The 12,372-nt window shown below is 49.0% G+C and overlaps 2 protein-coding genes across 2 annotated transcripts in view; both read left to right on the forward strand.

Moving 5' to 3' along the window:
- LOC108796516 (nmrA-like family domain-containing protein 1) overlaps positions 1-6,715 on the forward strand; it is a 9,375-nt gene extending 2,660 nt beyond the window's left edge. The window contains exons 3-6 of the mRNA XM_018568004.1: positions 2,818-2,873; positions 3,315-3,564; positions 5,080-5,270; positions 6,488-6,715. Of these exons, the coding sequence (XP_018423506.1) occupies positions 2,818-2,873; positions 3,315-3,564; positions 5,080-5,270; positions 6,488-6,667 (677 nt within the window). The 3' untranslated portion in view covers positions 6,668-6,715. The remainder of the gene's footprint in view (positions 1-2,817; positions 2,874-3,314; positions 3,565-5,079; positions 5,271-6,487) is intronic.
- Positions 6,716-7,791: 1,076 nt separating this feature from the next.
- The window catches only part of LOC108796517 (nmrA-like family domain-containing protein 1), a 6,335-nt gene continuing 1,754 nt past the window's right edge, over positions 7,792-12,372 (forward strand). Inside the window, exons 1-5 of the mRNA XM_018568005.1 lie at positions 7,792-7,862; positions 9,506-9,681; positions 10,536-10,616; positions 10,840-10,979; positions 11,388-11,637. Coding sequence (XP_018423507.1) covers positions 7,792-7,862; positions 9,506-9,681; positions 10,536-10,616; positions 10,840-10,979; positions 11,388-11,637 — 718 coding nt within the window. The remainder of the gene's footprint in view (positions 7,863-9,505; positions 9,682-10,535; positions 10,617-10,839; positions 10,980-11,387; positions 11,638-12,372) is intronic.

A 12,372-nucleotide genomic window follows, 5' to 3' on the forward strand; every position in this document is an offset into this window, starting at 1 on the left:
ATTTATTAAACATACTTTATGTAAAAAAATATATATATATGTTTTGACACAAATTATCTTTAATAAATATGTATTATTATTATTTATATGTTTAATAAACAATTATGTAAATAATACATATTTATTAAAGGAGAACTATGAGGGGGGTGCTTTTCACTCATCCTCATAGTTCTAGCCGACCTGTGACAATGAGACTGTCACAGGTCGGCTCAGTAGATCGGGAAGTGAGCGAACACATACCGTCGCTCGCTCACTTCTCGATCCTGTCCCTGCAGAGAGCGGTGACTGTCCCTCACGGCTCCCTGCAGGGATTCCTCCCCCCCTGTCCGATCCCCCAGCGCTGACTGGCGGAACAGACGGGGGAGGGGGCGGGCACAGCTGGCTCTGCCTCTGGATAGGCAGAGCCAGCTGTCACTCACGCAGCTGGGTGGATCTCGACAGTCGGGATGCGTCCCAGCTGCGGTGGTCTCAGTATACCGCGTGCTGTAGCTCGCAGTACACTGAGCTTTGGGTGATGGGAGTGCGCTAGTTTATGTCCTCGCGTTACCCTAAGGAGAACTGTGGGGAAAAGCCCTGACCCCATAGTTCTCCTTTAAGTGCACCTGTACCCCAGAGTGATAAACACAAAGTCCAATGTGCAAATTGCATTGTTTGGACGATACGCACGACGTCCTCTTTATATTTTGTCTCCCTGTGAAATGCTGACGCTGTCTGCGAGCTGAGGAGGGTATCCGGTCTTCAGTCATACAGGCTTCCCTCCGCTACTAAGGGAAAACGCGCTTTTAGACCTCGTTCTACCCAGGGGGAGCACCGTTCCAATGTTTACATTCACCGGGTGGAGGTGAACGTCTGACAGGATTCTGTGACAACTTCTGTGACAACTGCTCACCTGGAAGTTTGGATCTCTCTAGTGGTGGACTATCCCCGGCATGTATTTACACGATTATAATTGTTGCACATTGGACTTTGTGTTTATCACTCTGAGGTACAGGTGCACTTAGGAGCAAGATCACACGGGGACGCGTACACACACATGTAGAATCACATGCATACACGCAATAGGCTGAACTTGATGGACACGTGTCTGTATTCAGCCTCAAATACTCTGTCACTCTGTCCTCATCTTCGCATGTCTGATACGCGCTTCTGTATATATTTTTTGAATCCTATACTCGTATATCTTATCGCCACATCACATATTTCACTGACTTGTATATATTTATTCATCTCGGCACATGATTGTTTACCTGTTTTAGGTATTTATCTTGAGTGCCTAGTAGCTCTTATTTGCATTTATTTACTGGCGCTGATCACATATTGTTTTTATAATGATGTAAATACATTTATGCGAAAAATATTCATAATTTGGACATCATGTTTAAAGGAGAACTATGGGGTCAGTGTTTTCCCCATAGTTCTCCTTAGGGTAATGGGAGGACACAAACTAGCGTCCTCCCGTTACCTTAAGCTCAGTATACCGCGAGCTACTGCTCGCGGTATACTGAGACGCCGCACCTGGAGCGGATCCCGACGTAGATGACGAGATCCGCCCAGCTGCGTGCGTGACAGCTGGCTCTGCCTATCTAGTGGCAGAGCCAGCTGTACCCCCCCCTCCCCCGGATCGGAGCGGGGAGGGGGGGAATCCAGCCCCTCCCCTGTCACAGCAGAGAGCCGTGACAGGATCGAGAGGTAAGCGAACGCCGGTATGTGATCTACTGAGCCGACCTGTGACAGTCTCATTGTGACAGGTCGGCTAGAACTATGAGGGGAGTGAAAAGCAATCACCTCATAGTTCTCCTTTAATAAATGTGAACTATTATTTACATCATTGTTGTTTATGAAACATTTATGTTGATAATAATAAATGCATATTTATTTATGAAACATCATTTTACATCAAATTGTGTGGGGTGGGCTGTGTGGGACATATAAATGATGTATATTCCTGAACACAGAGCTGCATTACTTTTACACTTGTCTGGTGTTCAGTTTTCACCAAGAGAGCTCCATCCCAGTATCACCTTCTGCTAGTGAATATTTGCTCGGGGTATATTAGTTCCCGGTGATCTCCTCATTGGATCTCTGTTCTTCTCTATTTAATGCAGGCAGATGATGGCTGGTGGGAGGGGCCGGCAGGGTGCTGTACATAGCTTCCTGAAAACATCACAGTGCCCTGCCTCATGACTCCTCTCAAGAGCCCTCAGCCCTGATGCAAGCAGTGGGCCGGCTCTATTTGCATGCAGAGTGGTTTGGGTAACGCCCACGTGTGATGCTGAGCCTCCATGATTGAATGAACTGAAATTTAGTGAATGAAAGGGGCGGAGCCAGGGACGTCCTCCAGCCAGGAAATGAGGCGGGCTCTATCTGACTTGCTGTGGCTATGAAACAGGAAGTTGCAGTGAAATCGATATGAACGGCCGGTCACCGGGGGCTGAATGAGGGAAATCTCGGTGTGTATGGCCGGCCTTGGCAGAGTCCACGTACTATAACAGTCGACTGCTCCGTCCTCCATAGCACCCCTATAGCTCGGTGGATTGGCCCTCCCACCTTCACGGCAAGCAAGTCCTGGAAGACGAGGTCTAGTGGTCTGCAAACAAAAATTAAAAAATGGGGCCCCCTCCCTCCCCAGACCCCATAGTAGCCACATGAACTGCTAAGCCTATAGTTGTACTATTGGGGCCCCGTCTGGCTGATGCTCTCAGCCAATGGCATCTGCTGAAGATCAGTAATTTGACCCGTGTGATGGTTCCGTGTCACCGTACAAAGTCTGACCAGTGTGGCTCCTCCCCAATTTTTATCTCTCCTTCCATGGTACAGATTGCAGGCCGACCAACTTCTGGGAACATTTCAGCAAAGATAAAGAAATCGCCCAGGTGAGGGGCCGGCCTTAGCTGAGGCATCCCGTGGTACTGCTTGAAGGGGCCACTGTGTTACCATACTACATGTACAATAAGGAGGTCTTCCAGATGTAGCCTGTTCCCTACTGTCATGCTATAGAGCAGGGGGAGGCGAACTCCGGCCCTCCAGCTGTGCTGAAACTATGCATCTGCCTCTGGGAGTCATCCGTGTGGCTGTCAGTCTTGCAATGCTTCATGGGATTTGTAGTTGCTCCACAACTGGTGGGCCAGAGTTTGTCTACCCCGCTATAGAGCACCATAGGATCGTATGTGGAAGCAGTGGCCTCTCTGCAGCGGTCTAACGCGTTCCCCTCTGATTGAATGTTTACATCCCTCCATACAGCATGAGTCCGCTGAATTTTGTCTTTGGAAATGAATATTAGCACAAAGTTACAGCCGTCCTCTCTCTCTTTGAAGGGCAAACGGATCGCGGACGTGTCCAAGCGCCTTGGCCTGACCCTGGTGGTGTTCAGCGGTTTGGAGAACGTGAAGAAGCTGACCGGTGGGAAGCTGGAAGTGCTGCATTTCGATGGCAAAGGGGAGGTGGAGGAGTATTTCCGAGAGATCGGCGTGCCCATGACCAGCGTGAGACTTCCCAGTTACTACGAGAACTTGCTGACCTTCTTTCGGCCACAGAAGGACAAGGATGGCGATGGCTACACGCTGGGTAAGAGGACGGTGTACCGTTGCTGGGCCACCTATAGCCTGCCCACCGATGTGGAAATCTAGTCATGAAATGGACTGGAGGGGGTCAGAATACTCTTGTCTGTGGCTAATAACTACCACCCTGAGGTCACTTGTTGCCACTAGTAGAGCCAGGGTCTTCTTTTCTTGGATTCTTCTTCCCTTCCTGGGTAAGGTTGGTGCAAGTCAGGTGACTTCCCCTCAATTGTGGAACCACAATATGTTCTACAGCAGTAGACTATGGAACCTCAAGTCCAAGAAAGCCTTCAGAGGGCAATGCTGGTCCTAGACATCAGAAGGTCTTCAAGTATTGTCCACCTGTGGACCACAGAAGACTTGTGTCAAGCCCCCTCCCAAAAAAAACCCAATTGATTGCCTAGGAGGAAAGGTGCACGACACGACTCTTCTGTGGTCCACACTATGACCACACTTGAATACCTTCTGATGTCTAGAGCATTGCCTCTGAAGGTTCACTTGGACTGGTGGTCCCATAGCCTAGTGTTGTTATTCTGACTCCGATCGTTGTGATAGCAAAATATATCCCTTGCTGAGACCTCTATGCCTGGCCTGTATAAGCAGATATACTCACTGCGGACAATCCTCGTCAGATAGCTGAACTCGTCAATACCGATTCATTCAAAAGAGGTGTTTATTCTTTACATCAGGTTACAGCAGATGATAGGAACAGCAGTACTGTGCATTCAATTGGATCTTCCAGTTCTGCAGGAATAAGACAGTCTGAGTTAGTACTTTGTCCCATTGCTTGTTCAAGGACTTTCAGTCTTGCAAGGGCACCTGCTTCCTCTTTCTCCATTTGCAGATAATTACAGAAAGCATGCTTGTTACAACAAAAGGCCACTAGATGGCAGCATAGGATAACACATGAATTTAGCTATGAGAAAATAGTTAGGCAAATCACACTATATAAATTCTAACCTATATAACAATGCTAATCTTAACTGAGGCTATGCATCTCATATTCTATGCCCCTGTTGGGGCAGCACAGTTGTAGAACATACTGTGGTACCACAATTATGTAACTCTAGGCTTTGTTTAGGCCGGAGTGTAGAAGCTGTTGGTGGTCCCGCCGGGTAGATTGACCCTCTCCTTGTCCTGGTGACCATAGTCGGTGAGACGGAAGGTTATAGGAAGTCCAACATTTTACAGATATCACTGGAACAAGAGGTGATGGAAAGTCTTCCAATTGGGGATCTATGTTGCTTTGAGAACTAAGAGGGACTTTTCTGTAACTTCCTGCTGTGTCTCTGCCTTTCACTTCCTGTCCCATTCTCCACAGCAGGATACAGATGGCAAAAAACTCCAAAAAGTGTTAACCACTTCTGAACCTTTATCTAAAATGTTTAAATGTTTTGGCTCTAGATATACAGTACTCTAAGCGTTCCCTTTCTCTATGTTCATCTATCAATGTTAAAGGATAAGTGCACGTCCTGTCCGAACATCATGTATAGTGTACCTATGAAATGCTCTGTTTTTGCAGGCTTCCCTATGGGTGATGTCCCTCTGGATGGGATGTCCGTGAAGGATCTGGGTGGCATAGTTCTCAGCATCTTGCGGTCTCCCTCGAAATACGCCGGCAAGGACATCGGCCTCAGCACAGAGAAGCTGACGACGGAGCAGTACGCTGCCATAATGACCAGAGTGCTCGGCAAGAACATCAGAGACGCCAAGGTAATAAGTGGTGACGAGGGAGGGCTCTACTCAAAGCTTGTACAGGAAACTGACGCAGACAGGAATACAATGTGAGGATTGAGGAAGAGAGCTTCGGCTTGTGTTTATATCCAGATTCTGTTTATTTGTGGATGCATGCAGTACAAAAGGCCAACACGTTTCAAGGGTTCCAAGAGGCCTTCTTCAGGGCGTGGGAATGTAGGAAAGGTTGAGGTCTGGATGACGGCCAAACTATTGACTGTGAAAAGATATTCAGGATTTGTACAAATTTGCTTTTGTGAACCACATTGGTCTCCATCTAGACCTTAACCTTTCCCACATTGCTAAGCCCTGATGAAGGCCTCGTGGAACCCTCAGAACATGTTGGCCTCATATATGCACATATGAACACCCATTGTATTTGGCTGGAGTTGTGCTTACAATGAAAACTGTCATGACAGAAATGCAGAACTTGCCCCTGCTCAATTCTTCTGGGGAATTCAATTTGCTTGGTTATCGGCCTTCAATAACTTGAGCCACTCACCCAAAACAAGAACGCGGCAGGTAACTTCAGAATGCAGCAGGTGAGTGTAGAACAGGGATGTCCAAACTGCGTCCCTCCAGCTGTGGTGGAACTACGAATCCCATGAGGCATTGCAAGATTCTCACAGACATGACTCCCGGAGAGAGATGCTTCATGGGATTTGTAGTTTCACCACAGCTGGAGGGCCGCAGTTTGGACATCCCTGGTGTAGAACTTCCTGCACACTTGTTCCAGGCCAATGACTGAGACGACTGAAGGAAGGGGATCTGCATGCCAGGCAACTAGCAATTTCAGAAGACCGGCAGCGACAGGCTACATACCAGGACGGATTTACTTTCTCTGCTGCCCCAAGGCCAGGTTCCTCAATGCACACCCCTACCCGCCAACTCCCCTCTTCCCATGGAGAATGACAGACCTGCAGGCTGCATACAAGCGGGCTTCCCCGCTGTACATTTAGTTCTGCTTGCCCAAATCAGGGCTGAATGTAGAAAACGACTACCCGCCCGGCGCCTGGAACTGCATGTCCCGGGCATCGGGAGTCAGGAATTCCACATCCTTTCTGCCCCCTCTACTCCCTGCTGCCCCGAGGCCGGGCCTTGGTTGGCCTTGTGGCAAATCTGGCCCTGGCTACATATATCATGGCAGGCCCCTGTTTCACGAAGCTCATGTTTAACCCTTGCTCTTCCTTCTGCAGTTGTCTCCTGCTGTCTATGCAAAGCTGGGCTTCCCCGGAGCACAAGAGCTGGCCAACATGTTTGAATTCTACACCATGAAACCCAACCGCGATGTTCAGCTCACCCTCCAGCTCAATCCCAAAGCCAAGAAGTTCCAGTGCTGGCTAGTGGAGAACAAGGCCGCCTTCGATGACCTGTGAACCTCCTTCCCTTATACAGTGAAAGGACTGAAGTGTTTGTTCAATGTGAACTTGTGTTTCCTGCTGCACTCTTTACCGGATCAATGGATGTCCTGTATGTACAGGCGGGTGCTCTTAGTGACCACGGGTGGCACCGTGATCAGCATATGGCAAAAGGGAATATCACCAGCACACCAATCAAAGGGTTTCAGCAAAAAGTCCATTTAATGATGAATGCCATTCAGATACAAGCTATTTCAGGGCCTCAAGGGGTCCCCTTCATCAGGCTCGGAATGATGAAGGCCCTTTGATTGGTGTGCTGGTGATATCCCTTTATCCTTTTGTTTCCTGAACCACATAGGTCAGATCGCTGAATTTTGTCCACGTGGTAGACCGATCCACCTTCCCACTAACACCAGCCGGGACTCATCTGTGTTTTTGTAATAAAATGAATATTTTGAATCCTAATTGGCTTCCTTCTTTCTGCTATGAGCAAAATTGTGGATTCTACTGAAATCCTGACATCGGGATTGGTCTATGAGGCGGGGAAATAAGCACGTCATCATACAATGGACTGTAATTCTGTAAGTGTATCTAAAGCCACTTGATAAAAGTAGGGAATGCTTAAAACCCATGTTTGGGTTTTTATTTTATCCCTGTGGTTAGATTATCTTTACTTCCTGTCCCAGAGATAAAACAGGAAGTGAGAATATCTCCCCAGAGAGTGGAAATCCCCCCTTAGACCGTTGTCATCAGAACGTGGTGTCACCATTGGTAGATTTACCCTCACCTGCTGCTCTATTTGGGGATTGCCTATCCCTTTCTGTCCCAATAATGGCCACCAGTTCAAATAGAGAGGCTGATACTTCCCCAGTGAGGACCTATTGTTGATCGGGATTCTAATCCTTCCACATTCCATCCTAAATTGGAAGTTGGTGGTTCTCTTTAGATCTGCTTTACCGTCCTACAAACTACACGTTTCATTTGCACAGTTATTGCCGAATATGAAACGCCGAATCACATTTAACATACAATATCCCCCTGTCCATGTGACCGGTCCCCTAGGACCACTCATCCTTGGTGCTTCAGTCGTGGCCACTTGGTCATCAGATAGAATGGAGGACCAGCAGTCCTGCATTGTGAGGATGGCGAGAGCTCTTCCACAACCTGGAGTGTTGGAAGGAAGAAGAGTGCACAGTTTTGAGGAATACGTCAAGTATTGCAGCTTGTACCTCTCCCCCTAGACATGACGAGCCCCCACTGCAAGGGGAGTTTGGAAAATTCCCCGGAGCTTTAAAGGGCAGGAGAGGAAGGCCGTTCTGATTGTGGTTGGTCAAAGTAAGGTGATGTTTCATTATAGAGCAATGAGCACACAGCGGGGCAGTGGTACCAGGTCTGCTGCATGGCACAAGCTTGATACCCTTATTCCATACAGCATGGGGTGTGTAGGTCTGGAGTGTATCATGACATTACCTCTAGCTCATTACAGTACAGGATATACCATCTTCTCCACTGATTAGACAAGTGATCCAGTGCTGTCCAGAGGTAGCGGGTCTTCCATCTGTGACGTATAGCATGGATGGAGGAACCTGTTGTATGGTTTTAATTATAAAAATATGTCTGTGTGTAGCCAGCTTTACTCTGATTCCTCTGCACACTGGGAGCTTCTCACGATGTGCATTAGAAGGTGCAGCAGCCAGCAAGTCAGATAGAGCCCGCCTCATTGGCTATCCTTGATGTCAAGTAATCTGCATTGCAGCTAATTGCTCAATATATATGGATAAAAGGTGTGCGTTGTTGTCAAATGGCTGGGGTTAAGATGTTGGACTTCCCCTCCCATTCTGTTCTTGGACAATCACCATCTAGGCATTCCAAGGTGACTGGATTGAAGTGGCCATGCTACCTATGGATAGAAATGCTGAGGTATGTTCCTGGTATGGTTGGGGTATAAAACCTGGGGAATGTTCCTGATATTTTGAGGGTATAGGTCCTGTGGACCGACCCTGGTATGGTGGGCGTATAAGTGTTTGAGGTATGTTCCTGGTATGGTGGGGGTATAAATCCTGGGAAATGTTCCTGATTAAGGTAGGGGTTATAAAGGCTGATATGTTGAGGTTATAAATCCTAGGGTATGTTGCTGATATGTTGAGGGTATAGATCCTGGGAGATGTTCCAGGCATGTTGAGGGTATAGATCCTGGGAGATGTTCCTGGTATGGTGGGATTATAAATTGCGGGAGATGTTCCTGATGTTGAGGCAGGGCTTGAAAAATTTTAAGGCGTCAAAAATGTCACCGGTCAGCATGAGGGAGGGGTCATTTGTTTTTACAATGTAATGAAAAAAGTACCGTAAATTTCGGGGGGAAAAAAAGTTTTCCTTTACGTTATGTTAAAAAACCCATATTTTTCGTAAAATATAAAAGACGGGGTCACATCGGGTAAAGAGACACCAAACATGTCACGCCTTAAAATTGCGCGCACCCGCAAAATCGCAAAAAAAGACCACACCGAAAATTGGCCATACTGCTCATCAGTTTAGTGTTATCAGTGATTAATGGCCCTAAAATTATTGCTCTCATTCCGATGTTCGCTGCGATATGTAACATGTGTCGCACAATAGGCATAAGAAGCTCCCTATGTAGGGTTGCCACCCGTCCGGCTTTGACGTGTTGGGTCCGGGCACCCGGACACATGACACTCAGTGCCGACACCGGGAGGAACATAGTGGAACGTCTCCTCCTTCTCTATGATCACCAGAGATAGAAGAGAGGAGGAGCGATCACAGATATGGCCGCCGAGGTCTTTGTCAAGCGCGATCGCAAGCAGCCACATCGGACTGAAACCCGAATCATTCTCTCAGCTGCGGGCAGTCTGGGCCTGTTTACATGTGCCCACAGCTCGGAGAAAGATTCGGGTATCAGGCCGATGGGCTGCTCGTGATCGCGCTTGACAAGGACCTCGGCAGCCACATCTGTGATTGCTCCGCCTCTCTTCTAACGCTGGTGATCATAGAGAAGAAGGAGGAGACGAGGAGACGTTCCTCTATGTGATAGATCAGCAAAGATAGAAGAGAGGCCGGGCTATGTAGATCCCCATGCAGCAGCATTGAAGAGGCATGGAGGCGGGGTTACAGAAATAGCCGAGCGGCAGGGGGAACGAAGATTTACAGGGGAACACAATTCCACACAACACCGGCTCACTGACACGTTGCTGCCTGCCTGTGGACCCCCTGGTGAGACACCATAGCCCAGACAGCACTGAGTGTCGCACAGCCCACCCGAGTGTCACTGTCGCACAGCCCACCCGAGTATCGCACAACCCACCTGAGAGTCACACAGCCCACCCGAGTGTTGCACCACCCACCTGAGAGTTGCACAGCCCACCCGAGTGTCACTGTCACACAGCCCACCCGAGAGTGGCGCAGCCCACACAAACCACCAGGCCACCTGGAGACATCGGGGCGCCAACCCAGAACAGCACAGAGTATGTAGCTTCACATTATTTTGTATTGCTGTATAATGCATTGCTGGGATTTGTAGTCCTCTATAGCTGGTCTCCTCACTCCCTCCCCTGGCCGCCTCTCCTCGTGCTCTCCTCTTTATTTTCCCAAAAAACTAATTTGCCGCGTGCGGCGCTAGAGTGTTCGGGTTTCACATGAAGAAAAGGTGGCAACCCCAAATGGTGGTCAGGTGTCAGCCATGAACAGAATGAGATGAATGAACGGAGGGTTCCCTGGCCGGGGGCCCCGCTGGGCTCAGTGTCCCCGCTGGCCGTCTGTTGTATTTGCTGAGTCACCGTGACTCCTGGACGTCAGCCAAACAACAGCCAGGGGTGGGGAGGACCTCAGCCACCTACTAAAGCTCCTCTCTCTCATTCCTCCTTCATTCCAGGAGTGCTGAACATCTCTGGCCAGAAGCCATCCTCATCCTCTGCCATGTCCAAGAAAGTGGTCGCAGTCTTCGGAGCCACAGGTGAGCGAGGACGGCAATCCTTCTACTGGGGGGTAAAGTTCACCGCGCTGGCCAATGTTTTCTCTGCAGCTCGCTCTGCGTTCCTTCCTGCAAAATTGTGACCCCTCTCCGGGTGCTGATCCAGTCCTGAGATACAGGCAGCTCTGCCACTCAGCACAGTCCTATCTGGCAGGGTGGGGGAGGGGGACCTGGTTTTCCAGTGACAGTTGGGTAACACTTACAGAGAAGGAGGCCGGCGCGGAGGTGGTAGCGGCGGATCTGGATGACGAGAAGAGCGTGGAGGCCGCCCTGAGCGGAGCTTATGCAGCTTTCGTGGTCACCAACTTCTTGGAACATTTCAGCAAAGATAAAGAAATCGTCCAGGTGAGGGACCGGCCTTAGCTGAGGCATCCCGTGGTACTGCTATGTACTCAAATCTCTACCCTTGAAGGGGCCACTGTGTTACCATACTACATGTACAATAAGGAGGTCTTCCAGATGTAGCCTGTTCCCTACTGTCATGCTGTAGAGCAAGGGTAGGCAAAGTCTGGCCCTCCAGCTGTGCTGAAACTTATGGGATTTGTAGTTGCACCACAACTGGTGGGCCAGAGTTTGTCTACTGCCGCTATAGAGCACCATATGTGGAAGCAGTGGCCTCTCTGCAGTGGTCTCCCCCCCCACGCCTCTTTCTTGATTGAAGGCTACATCCCTCCAGACAGCATGTGTTGGCTGAACTTGTTTTTGGAAATAAATATTAGCACAAAGTTACAGCCGTCCTCTCTCTCTTTTAAGGGCAAACGCATCGCAGACGTGTCCAAGCGCCTTGGTCTGACCCTGGTGGTGTTCAGCGGTTTGGAGAATGTGAAGAAGCTGACCGGTGGGAAGCTGGAAGTGATGAATTTTGATGGCAAAGGGGAGGTGGAGGAGTATTTCCGAGAGATCGGCGTGCCCATGACCAGCGTCCGACTTCCCTGTTACTACGAGAACTTGCTGACCTTCTTCCGGCCACAGAAGGACAAGGACGGCGATGGCTACACGCTGTGTAAGAGGACGATGTACCAGTGCTGGGCCACCTATAGTCTGCCCACCGATGTGGAAATCTAGTCATGAAATGGACTGGAGGGGGTCAGAATACTCTTGTCTGTGGCTAATAACTGACACACTGAGGTCACTTGTTGCCAATAGTAGAGCCAGGTTCTTCTTTTCTTGGATTTTTCTTCCCTTCCTGGGGCACAGTTGGTGCAAGTCAGGTGACTTCACCTCAGTTGTGGAACCACAATATGTTCTACAGCAGTAGGCTATGGAACCTCATGTCCAAGAAATCCTTAAGAGGCTAATGCTGGCCCTAGACATCCGAAGGTCTTCAAGTATTGTCCACAGTGTGGACCCCCCAAAAAAACAATGGTTTGCCCAAGCTTGCATATTTATGCCTACGGAGAAAGGGGGGCACACGACACAACTCTTCTGTGGTCCACACTTGAATACCTTCTGATGTAGAATCTCCGAAGCTTGGGCAATCCATTGTTGGGAGCGCGGGGTGCATGACACGACTCTTCTGAGGTCCACACTGTGACCCCACTTAAATACCTTTTTCTTTCCTTCCTGGGGCAAAGTTGATGCAAGTCAGGTGACTTCCCCTCAATTTTGGAGCCACAGTATGTTCTACAGCAGTAGGCTATGGAACCTCAAGTCCAAGTGAACCTTCAGAGACTAATGCTGGCCCTAGACATCAGAAGGTCTTCATGTATTGTCCACTCTGTGGACCACTGAAGACTTG

This window comes from Nanorana parkeri, unplaced genomic scaffold (assembly GCF_000935625.1).
Source record: "Nanorana parkeri isolate BGI_ZX_2015 unplaced genomic scaffold, ASM93562v1 scaffold1127, whole genome shotgun sequence".
In the NCBI taxonomy this organism is placed as follows: Eukaryota; Metazoa; Chordata; class Amphibia; order Anura; family Dicroglossidae; genus Nanorana; species Nanorana parkeri.